Source organism: Scomber japonicus, chromosome 24, assembly GCF_027409825.1.
Source record: "Scomber japonicus isolate fScoJap1 chromosome 24, fScoJap1.pri, whole genome shotgun sequence".
Taxonomy (NCBI): domain Eukaryota; kingdom Metazoa; phylum Chordata; class Actinopteri; order Scombriformes; family Scombridae; genus Scomber; species Scomber japonicus.
In genome coordinates this window covers 17,695,756-17,720,889 of record NC_070601.1, presented here as the reverse complement: position 1 = coordinate 17,720,889, position 25,134 = coordinate 17,695,756, and the positions used below count along the sequence as shown (strand labels likewise).

General features: G+C 40.1%; 1 protein-coding gene across 1 annotated transcript; it reads right to left on the bottom strand.

Moving 5' to 3' along the window:
• Nucleotides 1–11,126: 11,126 nt before the first annotated feature.
• Nucleotides 11,127–24,785, bottom strand: mxra5a (matrix-remodelling associated 5a). The gene is made up of 9 exons (XM_053314489.1): nucleotides 24,601–24,785; nucleotides 24,283–24,412; nucleotides 22,647–23,037; nucleotides 21,003–22,510; nucleotides 20,853–20,969; nucleotides 18,437–19,874; nucleotides 16,290–17,208; nucleotides 15,844–16,170; nucleotides 11,127–12,717 (listed from the first exon to the last, which is right to left on the bottom strand). Exons 1-9 carry the CDS (start codon nucleotides 24,783–24,785, stop codon nucleotides 11,127–11,129), a joined length of 6,606 nt encoding a protein of 2,201 aa, XP_053170464.1.
• Between the last annotated feature and the right edge of the window lie 349 nt (nucleotides 24,786–25,134).

The window sequence follows — 25,134 nt, the reverse complement described above, 5'->3', positions numbered from 1 at the left end:
TAACCAATGTGACAGTCCAGAATAATCAAAGTCTAAATGATAAGTTACAGACATACAGAGTCTGTTACAGTTCATTTAGGGTTCATGTCCACAAGGACCCCACATGGGTTAATATGGGCTACTTGAGTTTAAAATGGCCCAATTTCACCTCATACTGAGCCAATAATTAATACATATAGTTTATTGGAAACATATCATTAATGGCTAGAATTGTCCAATTTTCAAGTTAAAGGGCTAATGTACAGAATTTAGCATCTAAGTGGATTTGGCAGAAATGGAATATAATATTCATAACTGTGTTATAAAGGGCTCAATGTAAGCTAAATCACAACAGTTATTATTTTCATGGGATTATACACTGATTAAATCTGTATATAGAGTGGGTCCCCTTCCACACAGCCCAACATGTTACACCACCATGTTGATACAGTGGCACAGAATGGACAAAGCAAACACTGGCTCTAGAGAGAACCTTTCATGAGGTTTATGTTCTCCTACATGCTTGGAAGGTGTAGGTGAGGGTAGCTGTATTCATTTGGTTGCAACCTCACCACTAAATGCCCAGCATGTACGATTGTACATGGTGGGCCTTTAATTGATGGTGGTATATCTCCACCTAGATTATATGTATATAAATGGCACACACCAATTTGATATGAATAAAATGTACGTCCAGCGACCTCATATGCCCAGTGATGTTAAGACATGGATGTAGTTTGTTCAGTGGTTTTAGAGAAACAGCTGCTCTGCAGGCAGCAATAGTCTTATTAGTCAAAATTCTGGATGTTCAAAGGGTAATATTGCACTTCCATAAAGTTAAATGAATCATAAGAGACAGATTAAAAAGAAAAAAGAAAGGCTGGCCCTTTAACAAACTGTCTGACTCTGCACTCCCCGCTGTTTTCTTAAGTGGTGTTCCATTACTATTAAAAAAAATCGAATTTTGTAAGATCGACTTCTCAATAGCTGAGGACTGAGTATCTGATATACACATGCATCATTTCCTCTGCACAGAAAAGACCATGTTATGTCTCTCCTGCATTTGTTGTTGATGTACAAGGCTAAGATGAGTAGAGGTAAAGGAGGGCACGTTCAGTGAGTCACAGTGAATAAAGGCAAGGAGGAAATTATATTGTGAAGCTTTGTGCTTTCGCTATTAAGAGAAAAGAAGCATTATGGACAAGCCTGCTAGTTTGCTTCCAACATTTTGGACACATGGTAGGCTTACCATCTCCCCAGTAGCATGCTAATGAACTATTTATTTGATTCTTCCCACTCAAGTTGAACACATCAGCTGATGACAATTGTATTTTCAGAGCAACTCAACCCAGAAGAAACATGGACAAAAAATCTGCTGTTTGAATAAAATCGTACAAACACACAACTCACTGAGAGCCATTGTGCCACCACAATGACCCTACAAAGAATTTCACCATACTGACCCCGTCTGTTTGTTTAGACAGTGTGGGAATGACACCCATATGTGCTCCTAAGGAATTCCACCTTTGTCAGGCACATCAGCGCAAAAACTTAAGGAAGATGAAGGTGAACACCACACTTGGTCAAATAACTAGGATCTCCAGGGGCTGTGGTGTCTAAATTGGTGAAGCACCTGGGTCCCTTCCTTCAACCTCCTTCACTTGTTTATTCTGTATTTTCAACAAAAGTATTTCCCCCTTTTCCACTTCTTTTAGTCTGTTTAGATGAACAAATAGTCCTGGTAATGTTCCCATCTGGAACGCTTCTGTGGCTTGATGAGTTACACTAAAATTCTGCTTGACTGAGTAATTGTGATTCAGGGATGACTGTGGATGTGTGTGTGTGTGTGTGTGTGTGTGTGTGTGTGTGTGTGTGTGTGTGTGTGTGTGTGTGTGTGTGTGTGTGTGTGTGTGAGATAGAGAGCAGAAGAAAAGGAAAGAGAGAGATGGTGAATATGTGTGTACAGGTGTGTACACACTACACACCCATGCCAGTCAGCCCCAGCTGTTATTGAAGTCCTGCTGTGATTGCCTTCAGATACACACACTGTGGACAAGAAGGAAATGTGATAACTGTCAAAGAATTCTGAGCACCTCCATATGTTTTGTGTTAAATGCTCATCATGTGTGGTAGCCGTCACATGGTTGTATTTTGATTCGTGCTCAAAGCTGTGCAGCTAATTTGATCAGCGGCTCAACCAACGGCTTCAGATTCTAATGACCCACAATTTCTGCGACCGGGCTAATTGGCGATTGCGAGAGTAATGACAGTCAGCTGTGTGGAGAGGAAATGTTTCGAGGTTTCTGATGGGGTGGAGCAGCTGGGTGGAGTTGCTCCTCACAGTGGTTGGCTGCCGACTGAAAACTGGGCTACAAACCAACCCCGATTACCACAATTAGACAAGTAAGCTCTCGTCTATTTCAATGGACAGATGCGCCTTCAGTAACGTTTGAGGTCAAGTGGTTACCTCATGACTTGTTGAGATACATTTGTCAGAGAGCCCATAAAAGAGGACTGGAGAATTTCACTTTTGGTGTAGCTTGGATCAATTCTGTCTGTTCTATCTTAGCCAGGAAGAATAAATAAAAAAACAATCAGCATAATGTTGGCCGACATGCATGTTTACACCTGCCTCTAGAATTACACTAATTCCCAGTGTGGGAGATGATCCAAAGGTCCAAAGTTTAGCACGCAGCTGCTGGAACCTAAGAGCTGTATCTGTTATATGTCTGACAGAAAGCAGAGTGTGAGATAGTCAACATGGATTCACAACATACACAAAAGCACCTTAGAAGAAAACTTTGCGAGCGTAGAGTTCTAAACCTCAATAGATTTCTTTGGATTTGATTTTAAAAATGTGACCACAAAAGATTCTTAAAATCACAATAAAACCAGATTGAATTCCTTTCCTTGCAATTACAACGAAAGAGTGAATGTTTCTCCACAGGCAACACTGCTCAAAACTGCCCCCGATCAAATGAATGAGCACAGAAACATTTCTTAAACACCATCATGACAGCAAAAAAACAGCAAAAAAACAGCATTCAAGTTGATTCGTTTAATGTTTGATAATTTGACTGCTCCGATTTCATTCCAGAGTCTAATTACTTTTAGAAATGTTGGCACATTCTAAGACAGTGGTAGGCAAATCTGGCCCTCCAGCAAAAATATTTGACCCCCTGAAAACTTTGACTTTCATGGTTTACATCAAAGCTTTTTCACAAATCTATTGTAGATCAAAATATTACACAAGATTCCTGTAAATCACAATTATCGTAATATAACCTTGTTACATTACGTGTTACTATGTTACATACTGCTATCATAGAAGAGAGAGAGAGATTTTAAAACAATGGATGCAGCAAATTATTTTCAATTATTATAGTCAATGGTGCTGAAATGAAGTCTAATAAAAATCTAAATCTAAATCTAGGATACTAGATTCTAATGTGTGAATTCCACTACTTTAGCCTATGTGACCGTAACATATTTGTTTTGCACTGGTTGGCAATTTTACCCCTCAGATCAGTCATTCACTCAATTAACAGTGTTGTACTGTAAACCTATTATATTAAAATTAAATTTATGTCAATATTAAATTATTTAAAAGACATTAACAAGACATATATGCCTGTGTTCCTACTGTTCCAAAAACATGAAAAAACAGGCCCATGGTTTAACTTAATTGCTGTTCTAAGATCTCAGGTCAGTACAATGCTCATACAGTGATTATAACTGATAGAACCAAAGACCAGAGTTATCATTTAGCAACACATCTGACATACTTCAAAATACCAATGTTTTAGATTTCTATGGTTGCATTTTAGTACAGCTATTTTATAATATGAAATCCCTGGATTGGCACATTCTGGCTATCACTGTGCGTCAAGGATTGCCCAATTTAGATCAGGAAATATCTGATCAATACTAAAAATCTGACCATGATAGACTTCAGTTCTCAGTGCTACAGATTCATTTTGGTTGATACTCAGAAAGTGTGATAACTATCAGGACAATATTGAATTTGCCTTGTGTGTGAGATGAGATGCTAGTGTCAAGTCAAAATGTATTTGTAGAGCACATTTAAAACAACCACAGTTGACAAAGTGCTGAAGGGGCTTAAAATACCCAAATGAATAGATATAAAAGTAAATAGCAAATAGGAATAAAAGAAAGACAACAAACATGAGGCAAGTCAAGGTGTTAAGCTCTACTCAAATTGAATGCCAACGAAAAGAGGTGGGTCTTCAGCAGTGAATTAAATGTTTCTTGGGTCTGAGCGGTGCTTATATGAAAAGGTAAGCTGTTCCTGATGTGGAGCAGCCACTGCAAAGACTGTTTTTGTCCTTGGATCTCAGAACATCCAAGAGCATCTCTGTGCTGTAAACTGGAATATGATGACCCAAGAGTTCTGCTACTTGTAGATAAGATGGAGCCCATTTAAAACCTTAAAAACGAGCAATAAAATCTTAAAATCAATCCTGAAACAGACAGGAAGCCAGTGAGAGAGACTAATACTCGTGTTACCTTATCACACTTTCTTTTACCAGTTAGAAAATGATGGCTGCATTTTGTACTAACTGAGACGACAAAGAGACAACTGTTCTACACCAACATTAAAGTATTACAATAGTTTAACCAAGAGGTAATAACAGATAGAATAACTCTCTTGATATCTTCGGGGGAGAGATTCGTCTTTACTTTGACTAAAGGTCTTACCTGAAAAACTTATCAAAGTTTATCAAATTTGAAGGAGCTTTCAGAAATCACACCAAGATTCTTAACAAAAGATTGATTTAAGAAGCTAAAGCTCTAAGATATAATGTAATAGGTGTGTATCAGCTGTATCACTATGTGTATCTGTGTTTTTCATGCCACTCATCCTCGCCCATTCTGCAACACATTTGAAGACTTTAAAGACTGATGACGGTGAGTTAGCGAGCCAGATTGGCGACTTAGCTTGGCTGTTTTACAACCTGTGGTGACTGCTGAAACTAATGTTATATCTGCTATGATTGGTCCTGTAAGTCAACATTGCACAGACAAACAAAAGGCCACCAAAGAACTGTACAATTACAGATGAGTAAATAGAGAAGATAAAGAAAGCACTTTCTGTCACTTCTGTCTCTTTCTGTCAGAAGAGATTGCAACTATATCTAAGAAGCAAAAATTGATCCTAGATGGATTTAATGGATGAAATCAAGGACCTTAAAAGACAAAATGCCAAGAAGGATAAGAGGATTACCCTCTTGGAGTGCTGAGTGGCAGACCTGGAGCAGTTTACCTGAATGAGTGACATTATTGTCAGCAAATTGGATTCAAAGCCCCAGTCATGTGTGAAGGCTGCGGCGCCGGAGGAGAGAGAGCCCACCAAGCCTGATCTGGACTCCCTTGAGAAACACATCTTTAACAGCAAGGCAATATCAGTGGACTGCAATATTGAGGTGTGTCGTCCTCTGACCCACAAAAACAACAGAAGTGAGAAATTGGCCATAACAGGAAACAAACAAGCATGGCATGGACAAAAACTGAGAGGAAGCAACATGTACATTATGTCAATGAACACCTGACTAAGAAAAGAGAATATTTAAGAAACTATTCAATGTAAAAGCTATATCTGAGACTTGGCTCAGATCTGAGAATGGGGTGGATTTTGAGGTTATTATGGGAAGAACAAAAAAGGGTGATGCTGTTGTTCTGCATGTGGATAAAAGCTTAAATTTAAAGTATGACTACTATTGATGATGTGCTGGAATGCATTACCATAAAATACCACATCAATCTGTATTGAATATTAGATAATAACAAAAACAGCATTAAAAAAGCATATGAATGTGTTAAACAGCATTATTATAAATAGATCTAGAAACTCAGGTTAATCTCAGTATTTTATTGATAATGATAAGACCATAAATAATATGGATGATGGATATATGGATACATTTTCTGTAAGTGTTAGATCATAATTGGAAGAAGAAATTAGTGACCCAGAAACTACAGAAGGACGTTGGCAAAGGATGTTGCCAAAAAAACTAAATTTTTCTTAAAGCAGAAATCATCCATGTTGATAGCAAATGTAACAATAAGTGTCTACAGACTGGAATGGAACTAATACAACAATAGTCAAGAAGGAAAACCACTGACTCACATCTGTAACTTGTCCTTCCAAACTAAATTTCCAGTTGAAATGAAAAAAGTCCCAGTTCTCTAAGATACTGGGAAAACTCTAGAGAATAGTTAGACAATTTCATTGAGAAGCACAATTTGCTAACTGACAGCCAGTTTGGATTTAGAAGAAACAGGTTAACATCTTTGGCGCTGATTAAATTAACAGAAGAAATGACTAACTACTAACAAAAATAATGGATAACTTGAAAAAGTATGGTATCAGAGTGGATGGGATGGTTGAGAAGCTACTTAAGAAAAAGAGTTAGGGTTAACAATTTGTAAAAATAGGTGAACATAAATCAACATGCATGAATATTACTTGTGGAGTTCCTCAGGGGTCGGTTTTAGGCCCAAACATTTCCATTGTGTACATAAATGATCTAAATTGATATTATTTGTGGATGACACTAATATTTTTTGTTCTGGGGAGAATTTACAGCAACTTTTGACGATGATCACAACAAATATGAGTACATTAAAACGGTGGATTGACATAAACACATACACAAGTGATGATAGAAAATAAGTTTCTGGGTGTTACATTAGACCACAAAATCTGCTGGAAACCTCATATAAGATATGTATGAGCAAAGCTGGTGAAGAGCATTGCAGTTCTGCGAAACACAAGATGCATTCTGGATCACAAAGCATTGTACATTCTGTATTGTAAACTTGTATTACTGTTGTCGCAGCCTATGAGCCGGGGTCGTCACACTGTATCTGAATTACTGTGTGGAGATGTATTAGACATTCAGAACAACTTACACTCATTATGCAGACTACAAAATAATGAAGAATGAAGAATGAACAATGAAGTTAATAATGTAGGACATCATGAACAGTCATGCTGTGTTTAAAGTCACATGTTTGGAGGTTCATGGATGTGATTATAACCCTAACCCTAACCCCGAATATAAAACTGCACAAATAATGTATGAAGGAAGAAACAATTTACTTTTGGGTAACATGCAAAAAAATGTGCTTAAACACTGAGGAGGGTTATAATTTAAAAGGAAAGTTTAATTTGAAAAACATGTCTATGCCACTCTGAAGAGAGTGTACATCTCTGGAAACAGACCTTAAGCAAAGACCAAATATAAATAAATTCTAGAATATGTACAAAAAATAACAATAACAATAATAATCTTAAAATGTATGGTGATGAGGAAGTGTTAGTAGGATGACCATTGAGGTTATTATCTAAATCTGACTGACATTAGGTGGATATTTGGGTTTTTACATAACAGTATTAGAGTAGTTGGTTGTGAGTTTTACATATATATAGATATATGGTAAATATACAGTTAAATGAGTTATGAAGAGGTGCTATATGAATGTATAATTATTCCTACTCCTTTTCAGAAATGTAATATTTATATATGTTGTTAATTTTAGTGAGTTTGCAGTATATGTTAGCTGTTCATCTTGCTTTGTTTTTTACTCATTTGTTACATGTTCAATATAATAATGACAGAATATTGGCGCATTACACTCTTAGCAGCCAGTCAGCCTTGAAGGCTAAAAGGCAAGTTTACTGAGCCAAAATACCATCAAGCCACAAAGTTTCGTGTCACCTCTTTTCAATTTAGCAGTGTATTTAATAAGACCGCTCATCATATGATTCACAAGCATTCATGAGGACAGCGCGCCACTCATGTGAAAGCGCTGTCAAAAACAAGCAATATATCACGCATGCACACTTAGACTTAGCTCAGAGCGCTAAATCAGAGCCTTATGAAAATGTTGTCAACATCACAGCAGCCACAGGAAGAAAGGGGTTAGTTCAGCGCTGCTTTCATTACCAAGGAATCTCCACATCTGCACTGTGTTCTCATGTGAAAAAGAAAGAAGCCAACGTCTTCTGATGGAGCGATCCTTTCAACTGTTCTTTAAATTCAGTTTCTGTGTTGCTCAGACATGAAGTGCCTTGATGTTCAGATGTATTGATCATGTTGCTGTAGGATACAAATTCTCCACAGCTAGAGCTCCCTCGTACTATCTTTGATTCGTCAGTCAACTAGTGCACCATATGAATGTTTCCAGTCATTCACAGATCATAGTAGGATCTCTCACTAAGGCTTCTCTTCATTTTGTTGCATCCTCGTGGAAGAGGATGTGCCTTGATTAGAAATAATCCCTTAAATCGTGACTTCTTTTTCAATTTCCTATGATGTCAGATGCCTGTTTCTTTAATACACCATCGTAAGTCAGAGCAGTTAAGTAGAGGAAAGTAACTGTTCATCTGAACGGCATAAACATCACAGAGTGTGGCATTACTTAATGCTGATGAGTGTCTTTGTCAGTAATGGGAGCAAACTACACCAACACATGAGGCAAAACAGGTGGGCACAAGATGTAAGCTTTTCCAAATTGTATTCGATCATGTCTTGGGTCGCACACAGACAGTTTTATAACACAAAGAGACGAGGTCATGGCAAAGTGGAGCGCTGTGAGCAATCCGGTTTAGCTGTCAGGCCTCTTTATCCACATGGGGGGAAAAACATGCATCACTGCAGCCTAATCAGTTTTCAGTGTGGAAAATGTTGATTTCATCTTAGCTAAAGAGTATTTGGGTGGAAGTTGGATGAGGCAACGTAGGATAACCCCAGTGCCCTGAATGTCATGATGAGTGCCAGGTTTAACAGACTCAAAGATACTGACATTTCACAAAGTGTAACTCTTTCAGGCTGAATCTGCTGAACTAATGGGGGATTTCCTCATGTCTCCAGATGTTTCTTCTTTATGGAAGAGGAGACTGTATTCCCAGAGTGATGATTGCAAGGTTTTACTCTTCAAGAGTAATGGTGACCTACTTCCTTCATCCAAAATGCTAAGTTGAAAATCATCTCAGATTTTTATCTGTGCTATGCTCTCTAGGGCCAGCTGAAAGACTGCATTCAAGTTTTGAATCATTTCACTTAGAAGAAGTATCCAGTCAGTAAGTCCCTGTGTGTTTCCTGAAGCATTTTTTTCATAAATGCTCCTATAGGTTCTCATAGAAACATTATTCTCATGTATGGATGTCATTTATAGTGCAGTGGCAAACAATCTTGAGTCATCATTTTTCCAATCTTTTGCTTTCCCTGCCTCAGCAATAAAAAAGTTTTTTGTTTTTTGACTCTGAGCTTAGTAGAAACAGCTGAAAATCTTTTTATTAAAATGCGGGGAAATTGCTATGCATCACAGTCTGTCAAAGATAAATAATTTACAAATGAGGACATAGAAGCTGTGTCAGCACTTTTCAGAAGCAGATTCAAAGATGGTGCACAGTGCTGAGAGCAGAAAACAATCAGTATTTGAAACATCTGACTCCAGTTATGGAAACACATGAAAAATCCCTTAAGACGGACGTTTATGAAAGGCACAGGATATGGACAAATAAGTGTAACATTTTTGGTTGAGTCAAAATAACAAAATAGAAATCACCTGCCTTAAAAAACATCTGTCTCAGCAACATTATACATATCTGTAATTAAGTTAAACAATATTTCCTAGTTAAACAAAGAGAAGTTATGCATTTCTTTACAGCTCGACATAATCTGTCCTTGTCAGAATCAACTGTGCTGAGTCATCAAAGCAAAGGTGTCTGCGTACAAAGAGTCTGCTCACTGATCAAGACAGAATCAGCCAAAGGATCAATTGCTTTTAATGTATAACACCTTGAGTGTAGCCTGTAGAGGCAAAATCTGATGTCATTTTGTAGGCTGTTACATTTCCACTTGCTGTGTAGTCCCCAAAAAGCTGAGGACAATATAAAGAAGAAACATTCCAAACACATTCCACACTTTACTTATACTTTATGGTTTGTAATCTCATCCAAGATATGTTTCTGGTTCTATATGTCTGTTAGTGAGCAAGGGATGTCAAAAACTACTGAGAAACATTTTGAACATTTGACAAATTGCCATGACTTTTGAACACAATGCACAACCAAATCTAGATGATACATTCAACATGAACTCAGAATGATATCATTATGCCTATAGGTGGTGCTCCAGCAACATAATACTACCTGTATTTTGATGATATCTGAAGCAAGATACAGACTCTGAACTTGTTTTTTTTTAAATAAAGAATTGAATGCTCTGCAGTGTTGACAAAGGAGAGCACTCTGGGTATTTTCTACTTCATTGGAATGAAGTCAACATCACCTTTGAGAGTTTATGCCTTTCATGTACACTTTATAGAGTGTTCACTAGATTACATGAGATGATGGCATAGTAGATCATGTTGTTACCTGACTGGCTGCTTTTCTCCAAGCACGGTAGGAGTATTGAGAAGTTTTTTTCTATGTTGCCAACTTTCCTGAGTGATTTGAAATAAAGAGGAGTTGAGAAACATGCCTAAACATTTGATCTAAACTTGGCTTCTCTATGGTGGTTGCAGAGCATAGAGCCAATCACACAACTCTGACCGTTCAGTAGTGCAATCACATGTAATCATTTTAATGTTTATAACGCTATCACTTGGTAAAAGGTCACCACTGTGCTTAAGTCATTAGCTAAAAGCTGATCATAAGCTTTAAAAACCAACAATTGGATTGTATCTAAAATCTTACAGGAACATGGCAACTACATGCAAAAATTCTGATAATAATGCTACATTGAAAAATTGCAATAGATGAAAAGGAACAATTATGTATGTCAAAGCATATTATTAATTTAGTCTGTTGTCCCCCATGGTTAACATTTCGGTAGCAAACATTACTTTTAAAAGTAACCAATGCTCTTACATGGGAGGTCCATTGGTATTTCTCAAGTGATTTGGATTACACACAAAATAGTGGAAATGATCAACTACAGCATACAGAATATCATCAATTTATGACCTCTATAGTACTGCAGGTTTCAATCCAGTCATTCTTTTATCAGTGTGACAGCAGTTTATACATCTATTAATTAAAAACATTAGCTGCTTTTAACTGGGCAGTTGCTTGGGCATACAGTATGATGATGGACCATGATGAACAGTGATATTCTTCAGAAGACATTGAGAAGTGTAGCTTTAGAGTCAATGCCAATTGCATTCCTGGCTGTGCATCGGTAGATGCCAGCGTCTCTTTTTGTAGGGTTCTGGATAATGAGGGAGCCTTGTGGATGGAGGTACTTGTTTCCAAAAACACGTGGCTGTGCAGTGCTGACAGCCAAGCGGTTTTTATCAGGTGTTTCCCATGCTACCTCTGCTCTAGGGATCCCAGTTGCTATGCAGTTCAACTGAACAGCGACTCCACGCTTGGCATAAGTTACAGCAGGAGGGCCAGTGGTAATACGAGGCGGGTACGCAATCACAATTACTGACATGGAAAGCATAGAGCTGCCATACTCATTTGCAGCTCGGCAAACATAGGACCCCCGGTCATAAACTGATACTTGCTGGATAGCAAGTGTTCCATTGGACAGTACAGTGTATCGTCCAGCTCTCTGTGGCCTGTTGAGGACGACCCCACTGGGTAATGTCCATGTTAGTCTGAGGGGTTCGCCACTGGCTAAACAGTGAAGCAAAAGACTCTCCCCATTCATGATGCTGACAGGGCTGTTGTATTTGTTGTTAATCTCCGGCTTTCTCCCTGGAGACAAAGTGATGATACGCTCCACAAGTCCTACAGAATTACGTCCAAGGCAGCGGTACATACCAGCTTCAGCAACAGATGGGTTACTGATGATCAAAGAGCCATCTGGCCGGTGGAAAAACTTAGAGGAGCGAGCACCACTCAGCAAAGGTGTACCATTGGGTAGAATCCAAGTGACGTATGGTAACATTGTTCCCTCAAAGGAGCAGTTCAAAGTCATGGCATTCCCAACAGTCAGTGATAGGCTATCTGTTTTGGGGCCTCTAATTTGTGGCCTCTCAACAAGCTCCTTTACATCCAAGTTAACCACCAGCCTGACCTCCCCTCCTTCATTACGAGCGATACAAGCCAGCTGCCCTGAGTCTGCCTTCTTAGGTGACCGAATTTCCAAGGTACCATTCTGGTGAACTGACATTCTTTTGCTGAGGTACGGTGCAGGGAGGATAATATTTCCTAGGACCCACATGATGCGAGGGGTAGGAGTTCCCTTTGCCACACAATCCACCAACTTCTGCTGATCCTGGATTGCGGCCACCCTAATGACATTTTCAGTGCCTCTCAAGCCATTGATCATTGGAGGTGTTACCATAACCTCCAGCATGGTGACTTTATGGTCTTGTCCTGCACTGTTTCTAGCTGTGCAGGTGTAGTTACCTCCATCAAAACGTTGCGCTTTCTGAACCACCAATGTTCCATCATTTAGAACCAGGTATTTGTCTAAGGTAGGGGAGATTACTCTATTTGTTGGGGATATCCATGTTATGACTGGCATTGGGTCCCCTTTGGCGTTACATCTCAGTGACACTGTCTCACCGTAGAAAACCTTGATGCTGTTTTGGTCTTTATCCTGGATTTTTGGCAGAGCAGTTGAAACCTTGATCTTGACTTTGATCTTCATCTCATCTTTGCCTAACTGGTTTTCGGCATAGCAGGTGTAGTCCCCCTCCTCTCGCATGTCAACATCATTGAAGTACAGCGTCCCGTTGTCAAATACTACATACCTGTATAAAGTTTGGGCAGAGAGGGGGAAGAGAGGAATACAGATAATTACACTTTGATGACTGTGGTGAAGCTATCAGTTAAGAGTTATGTGCATTATTGGGATGAGATATAGCCTTAGTTATGCCTTTCTTTCTTAATACATAATATTGTCTTTAACTAGACATGCAAAACAACTGATAAAACAGTATGGATAGCTGTAAAATAACATGGCAAGATCTCTTCATATCAATAATGTAGGTTCTGTATTTATGTTGAGAGAAGGCAAGGCAAGGCAGTTTTATTTATATAGCGCATTTCATACACGATGGCACCTCAATGTGCTTTACATAAAACAGAAAAACATGTAATTTGAGAAACATTAAAACATACAATTAACCCCCCACCCCCCACACTAATAATAAAAACAAATTACAGAAAAATAGAAAGAGAGAAATAAAATGCTAGAATAGAGCATTAAATATAAGATTGCAGCATAAAATAATGATTTGCTTTAAAATCATTAAAAGAACATAGAGTGCAAATGAAAGATTAAAATGTAAAGTGCTTTAAAAGAGCTCAATCATAAGCACAGGAGAAGAGAAGTGTTTTTAACCTGGATTTAAAAGTGTTCACAGTTGGGGCTGATTTCAGTTTTGCTGGTAGTTTGTTCCAGTTGTGTGCAGCATAACAGCTAAAAGCTGCTTCACCATGTTTAGTTTGAACTCTGGGCTCCACTATCTGACCTGAGTCAGTAGATCTCAGAGCTCTACTGGGTTTATATTCTACTAACATGTCATTTATGTATTCTGGACCTAAACCATCCATCCATCCATCCTCTTCCTCTATTTAATTGAAGGAAATAATAATAATAATAATAGTTTATTTTTGGATAGGGACAGTGCATATTAATGAACATAAATGTTAGACATCTCTGTAAATATGCCGGATTATAGCAAGTTGCTAATTTGCACCCGTAGTCCCTAATAATTTTGGTTCATCCAATTTGTTACTTGCTCTAAACAGTGACACAATGACTGTATTGGACTGTAGTCATCTGGAGACAGTGCCAGGTATATCTGCATGTCATCTGCATAACTGTGATAGTCTACATTAGAGTTCTGCAGAATTTGACCCAAGGGCCGCATATATAGACTGAACAGAAGGGGTCCAAGAACTGACCCCTGAGGAACTCCACGTCATAGCCACTCGATCGGATTCATAACTTCCAATGGTCACAAAATAACTCCGCTCTTCCAAGTAGGACCTGAACCAGTCTAGGACTATTCCGCTGAGTCCTGCCCAAGTTTCCAACCTGTTCAACAGTATACTGTGATCCACAGTGTCAAACGCAGCACTGAGATCCAACAGGACCAGAACTGACACCTTGCCTGAGTCAGTGTTCAACCTTATGTCATTTAACACTCTACTAAGAGCTGTTTCTGTACTGTGGTGAGGTCGGAAGCCTGATTGAAATTTGTCAGAAAGGCCACTGGAGTTCAAGAAATTGCTGAGTTGATTAAAAACCACTTTCTCAAGGATCTTGGCTATAAAAGGAAGATTTGAGATAGGTCTGTAGTTGGTTAACATGGAAGCATCCAGCGTTCTCTTTTTTAAGAGTGGCTTAATGGCAGCTACTTTTAGGGGTTTAGGAAACGTGCCTGATTGAAGTGAGCTATTTATTACTTGTCGCAAATCTGTTTGGACAGAGTTCACAATAGTTTTTATTTAAAATCTGATGGCATTGTGTCAGGACAGCATGTTGATGGTTTTAGATGCTGTACTGTTTCCTCTATGTTTTTTTGGTCAACAAGAAAGGTGTTTATTGTTTGAAATCAGCTATACTGTTTCTAAAAGAAACAAGTTTGGTTGCCCAACCCTAATAAGCTTGTATTTACAGTATGTTCCTTGGGTCATACTGGAAGACAAAAAAATACATTTGACGTATGAAGGAGTTTTTGTACTGTAGCAGCACATGCCAAAATTGGTTCTTGAAGTAATTTTCTGTGGAAGTGACAAGTCATTAATCTTAAGGTGGGGAGCTGCCACTGTAGCACAGACTCAGGGAGTTTCCAATAAGTGAGCCCAGTTCTAATTTGATGAGGTAATGGCATTTGGCTGTTTCTAATGAATCTTAAAATGCCTTAATTGATTAATGGCAGGTTTATTGTTAAGTAAGACAAACTAGCAAAGCTAAAAATATTTGGGTTTTGTGGGATCCACCAGCCAATACTGGTAGGTCAGTTCAAGAATTCATTATTCAGTTGAATATAGGTCAGACTGGTTCACCAACAGAAATTAATGTACATGTCAAATCAGTGCAGCCTTACAGCTGGACGTAACTCAGAAACACACTGAATGAAAAGATGTGCTCTTAAACACAGTGCAAGACATTTGAAATGTTACTACCTTTGCAGTGACTTCACTGTTGGCTGGCTGCTTTCCAAAATCCATGTAGTTAACCATATTTGCAACACATTCAGAAATTCTCACACATCCTTGTTCATTCATTCATTATTACCCCCAAAAACATATCACATCATAAAAATGATCCATACTGCAAAAACAACTATATGGTCTGTTGAGTTCTTTCATAAATTCTGGCTGAGCTAAGATTTAATAAAATTGCAACATTTCAGATTCACATCTTTGAGGTAGACTAGGGGCATCAATCATGAGCTGTATACCCCAATCTTCTTCATTTGTGTATCAGTGGTCATGCTGGTTGGTCCAGCATCAGAAATGAGGTTGTGAATTAAGAATTAGTACCCATGCCTTTATGTAGTTAAAAAGTGACAAAAAGCATCAAAGGTAAAAGGTTGGTTACTGACATTTTTAAGCTTTTTTATCTTAAGATAATTGAATAACACTGTTTAACAAGACATTAAAATTAGTTTTACACCAGTATTTGTATGGTTTAGGACAACAAGGTGTCAGTTTAATGGAACCAGAATAATAGTTTGGATGGGTTGGACAAGATATTAGAAACATTGTAACACACTATCAAAGCACTACAGCCTCACAATGACCATAAAGTTCAATCAACACTAATTATAACTATACGACAGAAAGGAGGCAGATTAAGTTGGACTTTCTTTGTGATACAAGCCAATAGAAATGCCCTCTAAAAGTGAAAGATTCACTCATACCTGCGACTGCGCACTACACCGACAATATCCCTCTGTTTGACTGGGTTGACCATGGTGCCATCCGGCAGTGCCCAGCTGATCTCAGGGTTGGGGAGCCCAGATGCCACACAGTCCACCTTGAGGTCTCCACCATACACCACCTCCTGACTGGATCGCTGCTGCTTTTGCTCGATCTTGGCTGGCCTGGTCAGTACATTGACCCGCAGTAGAACGTAGTCATCACCCATCTTGTTACGTGCCACACACAGGTAGTCACCACTGTCCTTGTCAGTCACAGAATGGACAGTTATGGTGCCATTGGAAAACACCTTGATCCTGGGGTCGAAACTGCAAAAACAGTAGTGATAATGACATTCAGAGGATTTGTAAAGAATGTAGGTGTTTATGTATTTCACTAAGGATTAAAAATGGGGTGCTTTTGTTAATGCTTGCATTTCTTATCATACCTGTACTGAGCATCTACTAGCTTCTTCGAGGGTGTCCTCCAGGTGATTCGGGGCTCTGGCTGACCAGTTGCCACACAGTTGAGCAGCAGCTTCTCCCCATAGATCACATCTGTTCTCTGGGGAGATGATAAGGAGATGCTGGCCTTGGCAGAGAATGGATTCCTTCTTATACTCAAGATCACTGCTCTTCTGCTGGATGCCACTGCATTACTGGCTGTGCACTCATATCTTCCAGCATTACCAGGGCCCAGTCCACGAATGTAGAGGGTCCCATTGGGGAATACGACAAGATTGCGTCCAGTTACAAACTGTGAAGCAGTGAGCTGAACGCCACCAGGTGTGAGCCACTGTATGACAGGTTGGGGAGTGCCTGTTGCAGTACAGTGAATATAGACAGTGCTTCCTTCTGTGAGTGTTTTGTTCTCATATTGTGTCTGTTGAATCACAGGTGGTAATGCTGAGACATAAAGGCGGACTGATACTGTGTCTGCTCCGGCTGCACTGCTACCAATGCACTTATAAATTCCTCTGTCTGTGTAACTTGTCTGGCTGATCCGGAGGGTTCCATTACTCAGGACAGCCACATGCTGCTGGGAAGCAATACCTAATGGAGCAGCAGCCATGTGGACATGGTTAGGGAGCACCCATGTGACTCGGGGGGTAGGGTGCCCCTCCACTTTACACTCCAATTCAATGTTGTCACCTAGATGCACAGTAATGTCTCTGTGCCGAGGATGAATAACCCGAGGATGTTGAGACAGGACCACAAGGTTGGCCACCATTTTGTCTGTACCGTACTGGTTCTGGACCATGCACAGGTACTGGCCCCCGTCCATGGGCTGTGTGTTCCTGATGATTAATGTACCATTCAGATGGACCTCAAACCTCTGGACCTTGGTGTTCTGAGCAATACTTGCCCCTGTATGAGTGGAAAGATAGACATGTAAAATATCCAACTATAAGATTATAGAATGAATAACATCAAAAGTACAAGAGAACAAACATAACAAAGGGAAAATACCCAATTCTTATTGGCTGGAAGACTTTGACATACTTTCCTTATCCTAATTTTCAACTAATACACATAGATCAACTTCCTTTGTTTTAATTACATAATTTCCCCAGAGACCTCACCCTTGACTCAGCTTTAACTGGTATAACAACATTTTGCAAGGTTGAAAACAGTGGCAACACAAATTTAATTTGAAGGAACAATTGTCCTAAAATACAATGTTTCTATTTTGATTAGCTGAGTTAGTAATGGCCTTTATATTGGATGATTGGTGACCAGTATTAACATCAGTTCTTTTTTCCCCCCCACCATAACCATGATCTTTTCCTAACCTTAAATGGATATCTATTGGTTTTATACATCAAATTCTGTTTACAGGTGTTGAGGAGCATCTCATATGTGAAACAAATTGTATAAATCCTTTGGTGGCTCCAGAGAGAGCTTCAAGTGATGTCACTTGTAGTGTAGTTGTATTCATTACTTATTTTGTATTAGCAGTATCAAAAACACTATCACCAACATTCTGTCTTGTGATGCTGTTGATCTTGATTGCTACCAAGTTGCCATGTAATAAGCAAGATTAATATCTCCTAATTGTACAGTACATCCAAAGTAATAATATATTTAGCTGTTGACGTATATTTGAATACATTAACTATGAAATACATATTTACAGCCTAAATAACTACATAATATTTTATTATTTTTATCCTTATCATATACTCTGTACTCATGTAATATCAAGAACATATGGAAAACATATCCTCACTGACAATGAATATAACCACATTGGATCCACAATAAAAATAATGGAAACCTTCCTCGCAAGTTTGGCAGACATTCCATAATGTGATGTAAGAAATATCTATCTAATATTATAATTATATATTTCATATGCAGCTGAAAAGCATGGAAGACTGCAGGTGTCTGCACTTTTTTTGAGGTAAAATATGTTCATACAGTCAATGGATAGTGTTGTATGTTGAAAGTGTTTTCAAGGCTTTTACTGTACACAGTATGTGATATACTGATTTACAAAATATTTCCATTTTGTATTGTAATTGTAAAGAAGGAAGTGCCAAGGCTGCCCTGAAAATGTATGTAAAGCTGAGTTATGAGGTTGAGTCATACATACCACTAGCGACTTTAGTCCATGACAGGAAGGGCATTGGCTCGCCTACAGCCTCACATGGAAGCTGAGCATCTGTTTCAGCTTTCACAGTAAAAGTCTGGAAATTGCTATTGGTTATCCTTGGCTTCCCTCTTGGAATAGGTCCTTGTCCAGGTAGCTGGGGCTGTCTGGGCACATCTTGAGTGCTTGTTAGTAATCCCTCTCTGGATAATTCAGGCTGGATTGCAGTAATTGTTGGGGTTTGGGTAGTTGTATGCTTAATTGTCTTCCCATTGATCAGTTTTAGAGCTGGGGAAGTTGGATTTGTACTAATAAATAGAGCCAGTTTGTGGTCAGGTGATTGGGTTGCAGGATGTGAATGTGATGTTGTCTTAGGCTCTGATGTGGTGATGGGTTGGATTTGTTGGTCTCCAGTGTGGTCTTCTGGGAGGCTGTTGATCCCTGGAGCTTCCTGGGTGTTGGTCAGCAGAGAATGGCCTGTTTCAGCACCTCTGTCAGATGTTTTAGGCAGTGTGACATGTGGCCCGTCACTAGATAGGATTAAAGGATCAGGACTTGATGAAGTTGCAGAGGGAGGTATTGTCATGATCGCACTTATGATAGGAGCATCCACATTACTAGTCAGCATCTCTCCAGTTTCCTTAAGATGCTGATCTTTCCCTGACTCACTGCTTGTGGTCTTATTTTGACTAGAACTATGATACGATCTCTCAGGTACTGTAGGTGTTATTGTGGTTACCTGTACAGTCTTCAGAACACCCTCAAAAAGCATGCTTGGTGTTGTGATAGAGCTACTTGGACTATATGTGTCAGAAGTTGCCATGATATTATGTGTGACCAAGGAATCCAGTGGGGTGGATTGAAATGGCAGCAGTGAAAAATGCTTTCCGATCTCTTCAGGGTCTTTGGTGGGTGTGTACTGATAGCCCGATTGATTTTCCTTTAAGTTTGTTTGTACTTGAGTTGCAGTGTGAAAACCCCCAGAGGAACTATCAGACCGTGGCACAGGTTCAAGCTCTTCTGCCATGTCTTCCCTTTGCATCACCTCTGAGGGTTTCACAGGTAGAAGAGGTCTGCCTGTAAACTTTTGCTGACCGGCTGATGTGAGCACATCCAAATTCTCTAAAGTAGACACGCTCTCTGAGATTCCCAAAGCTGTTTGAGAACTTGTCTTTCTGTGACCTGCTTCTGGAGAGGCTGTTGGAAATGATGGTGCCACTGATGTGCTTTTTAATAGTGGTTTGGCCAGAGGTTGAAGGCTGTCCTTTGTTTCCGGGGGAGAAGCTGGTAGTGAGGAGGGTTTGGTGGCTGCTTCGTCGTCGTGCCTGGAGACTGTGCTTTCTTTATGACTCAGTCTGCCTGATGACGCTGCTTGGCTGTTGGTGAATGGAACAGCGGTATTGAAATTGGCTGTTGTAATTTCTAATAGGTCTATTTTTAGCTTTGTAGAGGCAGTGGTCCTGACTGTTGCTAGGGGAGAATTTGCTGGTGTGGTGGTAATAAACTGGGGGGGTTTATTCAGCTTTTGTTTCCTTCTGTTTAGTCTCCTTCGACTCCCATTCCTTCTTCTGGTATCACGTTGTTGAGGGCGTGGGGTTGATTGTCCTACAAACTCCTTCCTTCTAGTTTTAGTGGGTGCAATATTAGTTGTTGGAGATGCTGTTGTGATCATTGCTTGAGATTGAAAATCATCAAGTGTTGTGGCCTTTGACTGAGTATGCGGCTGTGATGTTGCAGTCTGATATTTTCCATTTTCTCCTTGGCTTGGTTCTGGTTCATTTGGGTTGACTGAAGGGATAATTTGACTTCCACTCAAAATGAGTTCTCTGTCATTATTAGAGCTGGCAACAACATTCGGTCTATCGGTATTCTTGCTCCTCTCGGATGCCTTGAACCAATCGTCTGTTTTGACTCCATCAACATCTGTATTTGTGCTATGGTTTTCTTGTAGAGAAAATGTACTGCTGCTACTTGCAGTGTTTGTGTTAGCTTGCCAAAAAGTGACAGCATGTAGGGTAACAGATGTGGTCTGTGGGAGGAAAGATACACTGCTTGAAGTAGTCTGTAGCTCTAAGTTTGAATCACCAGTTGTGTGCTGCATATTGTATGTACTCTGTGTTGTGTGTGGCTTTGCTGTAGCATGCATGCCACGTGTGTAACTGCTGTTTGATGTCATATCATGTATATTATGTGTAGTATAGTCCTTAGAAGTCACATGTGTGATTTGACCTTGTGTAATGTGTTTAATAGTTTTCATTTGTGTATGTTGAATTGGAGTGTGCTGTGTTGTGGAGTAATCTTGACCCTCTTTCTCTTGCACAGTCACGCCATTTGATGATCCTTCAGTATTTTCCTGTGACTGTGTTGTCTGCTCTGTCTCTTTCATTTTTGTTGTGTGCTGTTCTGGGATTGCTGTTACAGTATTCTGAGCATTTTTGTCCCTAATTTTAGCCAAAATGTCTGCCCACTTCTCTGGGTCTATTTTACTTTTTGACACATTAATCCTCCTCCTGTTTTCAACAATATTCTTATTATCCTCAACACGTGATAATGTTGGTTTTCGAAGCACTGGTGGTCTCTGCCTCGATGGATGTACACCCCTCCTGCCTGGAGCCACACCTCCTGGAACTCTCCTTCTCAAAGCATCTAGGCGGCCCCTTGGAGCACCGTCCCCAGTAATCTCAATGTCCCCTGATGCCTCCTCTGCATCCTCTGTTGGGACTTTAATCTTAGTGTTGACCCCTGAAGCTGACTGAGGTCGTGCTGGGAACTTCCTCAAAGGCCTTATCAATCCTTTGCGCCTTACAACAGTGATTTTTGCAGCCAGTGTATCCACACCATGCTGATTCATGGCAATGCATTTATAGTAGCCACTGTCCAGTAACTGAGTCTGTGGGATATGCAAAGTGCCATTTGAATAGACAAATGCTCTGGAGGAGTTGGCTTGGTAGCTAACTATGTTGCTGCTTGGTAGAATCCAGTTAATTTCAGCATCAGGGGAGCCAGATGCAGTGCAAGGTAGAGAAATGGGGTTCCCTGCAAAACCTTCAATAGGTGTAAGTGAAGTGTCTTCCCCTGGAGGAGGGCTAGAGGATTCCTGCACTGTCAGCTGGAATGGCAGGACTGCAAGGTCTCCATGAACCTTGGCCATGCAGTAGTAAATTCCTGTATCTGCATGGCTGACAGATTTAATGACCAGTCGTCCATCAGTAGACACAGACACCCTGTTGTCTGGGCTGCTATACGGTGCCTCCAACTTGGAGCCGTCTGGCAGCATCCAGTGGATAACTGGCTGGCCAGAACTGTGCACTTTACAGTACATTTGACTTGGGCTGCCCAGGATAGCACTATACACTTCATGTGTTGTGTTTGTTGACTCGATCATGACCCATATCCTCCTCTGTCTCTGCACCAGCTCCACCTCCAGTGTCTCAGAGAGGTGGGTGCTCAGGATCAACTTTACCATCTTGCCTGATGACTGAAGTCTGTTTAGCTGAAGGTCCACAGATGTCTGCATCAGCCATGCTGCCTGTGCCATGATGTTAACCTTGACACCTGTGTAGTACTGAGCATCCTTCTCAGAATCCTGCCTATACACATAGGTTGGATGAGGATCTTTACTGAGCATAATCTCTCTTTGTAAGTGGGCTGGCACGTTGCTGTAGTATGCAATTAACCTCCACAGTCTTTCATACTTTTCTCTATCAACAGGACATTCAAGATCCACTGACAACGTGATGTTGGATGCCAGCTGGAGCTGGTTCACTTGTTCCCAGTTGATCTTGTTAAGCTGTCTAGGCACACCAATGCTACATTCCAGATCCACCTCATTCCCATGTTCGTCTGACAGGCCCAGGGAGACGTTGCCAAATGGTTCTCTGAAATCCTCTGTGGTCATTACCTCACTCTCAATGTCCTCAGGTGGGGTAGTCCTGTGAGGAGAGCTGATGATGGGGCGGCTACAGACCAGGTTCTCCAGAGCCTGGAGCTCTTTACTCTGTAAGTGCCTGGGAGAGGAGCATACAGGACACAACTGGCCACCAGGGAGTGCCCTGTCCTTTTTACATTTCAAGACACCTGAGGCAAAAAAAAGAAAAACAACACTGTCAATTAGTCAATGACTCAGTGTTGTCTATGAATGTTCTGTTTTATAGCTAATTATAACATCTCAGTTTCCTTCTTTACTGTTAGGTGCTGAATTTCAATATCTGACCTGGTAAGCTTTTATCCCAGTCATGGAGCCATCTCATGTTGCAGTCACAGGTCCATGGGTTTCCATGGAGGAACAGATTCTCCAGCTGAGGCATGGTCGCCACCAGCCTGGACGGCAGTGACGTTAGCCCATTGTCAGAAAGGTAGAGGTGCTTCAGAGTGGAGACATGGAAGTGGTCCATCAGGGTGAAGGTGGTGAAGGTGGCTGGGTGGAGCTGCTGAAGACGGTTGCCTTCCAGCTGCAGCAGCCGCAAGGATGTGAGGCCCTGGAAGGCATCTGGGTGGATGAACTCCAGTCTGTTATGATCCAGGTGTAACCTGGCCAAAGACCACAGACCCTGAAGAGTGTGTCTGCTGATCTCCCTCAGTTTGTTGTAGCTAATCTTCAACATCTACACCAATAAGCAACAAAAAGAGAGAAAGACATCATTACTAATCACGAAATTATGAATCTCTTGAACCCTGTCACAAATGGCATTCATCTCAAATCTTAGAGCCTAAATGAGATACATACTGAACAGCATATCTAGCACACCTTTATGTAATAAAGGTGAAACTGAAATGCAGAGATATTTCAGTTTCAGTTAATATAAGCTTCATTTTAATAGTAAAGTTTGAAACAAGAACTTACAGAACATATATGTATGTGATTTAAGAAGTTCACATAACATAAAAAAGTGTGTAAAAAAACCTTAGTTATGTGTTGCACTATTTCTCTGCTACAGTTACTTTGTCATGTGACATTTCAGGTTTAATTGGCCAATTTAAACAATAAAAGTAAAAGAGAGAGGGACAGGAGGGAAAAAATAACACCTGGAATGGATCAAACACATTTTTAGAAGCATTTTTTTCTCTTCCTGGAAATATATACCATAGTTACACCTGGTCAAGCTAGAAACACAATATAGTCATTGTTATAAGGCTTGACATATCCAGTTCCAAGTGCAGTGCTGAGTGAAGTTAGTTGCCTAGCCCTTACAGTCCAGTTTCAAAATGTGTAATAGCTATGTTGGTCAATGGCACAAAACAAATTAATTAATTCAAATTGATGGCCTTAATGTTAACCTATTGTATTGTTGAGTTATCAAGAACACTGTCACATTTATTTGTTAAGAATTGTTAAATATATATTAGATATGGTAAGAAATCCTTAACATGGCGACTGTGAGGAAAATACTTTGGCAGGTCCTCTTGTTAGCCAATTGCAAAGCTTCAAAGTCTGGATTTCAAATTGGATTCATCCCTGTGGTACTTTAAAAGTTGCGTTTTTTTATTGAAAGAACATCAGTTACATAAAATAACACAAATAACAGAACAGCTCAGATAACACTGCACAAAGACAATGATTCAAATAACATGCAACTATGTGGTTTCAGTGACAGCAGCGTCTATAATGCCAAATACTGTATATTTTCAAATATTTTATTTCCCACAGAGATTAAAAGGAATGGCAGCCATTTTTTGTTTTGTTTTCACAGACAGAAACTTTAGTCACATGACATGATGGATAAAAAAATGCCTGTATTTGAGTGAAATACAAGACTTTACACAAGACGTGTAAGTTTTAACCTGAGCTACAGCAGCCTCTCATTAATATATATGGTGATTCATTGATTTCCATAGTGTATTAAGTGTACCTGCAGTGATGTGAGATCTCTGAAAACTCCATCAGGCAGACTGTGGATGTCGTTCCCATGAACCATCAGAAGCTCCAGCTTCCTCAGGCCAGCAAGTGATTTGTCTGTGATCTTATTTATGCTGTTGAACCTGAAACAACAAACCGTGGGAGGTAAATAAACATTCAACTCATTCATGAGAGACAATACAGGAGCCTGGGAATTGTCTTGTCAGAATATAAAATCCATTTGTTGTACTGAATTAAGAGTGTAATCCCACCAGTGGCGGGAGCATAATAACAGGCATGCCAAGTCACTGTTGAGGATGCCAAGACTGACCCCAGATTCATGCGCTCCATGTGTTTAGGTACAGCAGCTGGGATGGTGAAGAGGGAGCGGAAGGTGCAGTGGAGCTCAGTGGGCTGGGGGCAGGAGCACGGTCGGGGGCAGGGAGCAGAAGCAACATGGGGCAGAATCATCAGCACCAGCAGGGTCTGGAGGACGCACACGGCGAGGAAGTCCATCTTCATCCAGAGGGTTTACAGTCACAGCAGCTGTTCGTTTGATAACTACAATAACAGTAATGTTACCACTGTGTAACTTATACTACACTATTAATTTTACTTTTGATGCTGTTAATACTGTTGCTGTCTCGACCAATAGAGGCATCATTAGGCCTATTTTTAGAAGCATTTTTATTGTTATAGATACGTTAAAGATACCGGAACAAAAGCATACCACTATTTGACATCTATGTGAACATTATATTAACATTTGAGGTGCAATAAAACAGTCTGAGCTCGAGTTTCATGGTTGCCTCCGCCTCCATCACCGCATGAATGGATGAACTTCGGTAAATTACGCACACTGCGC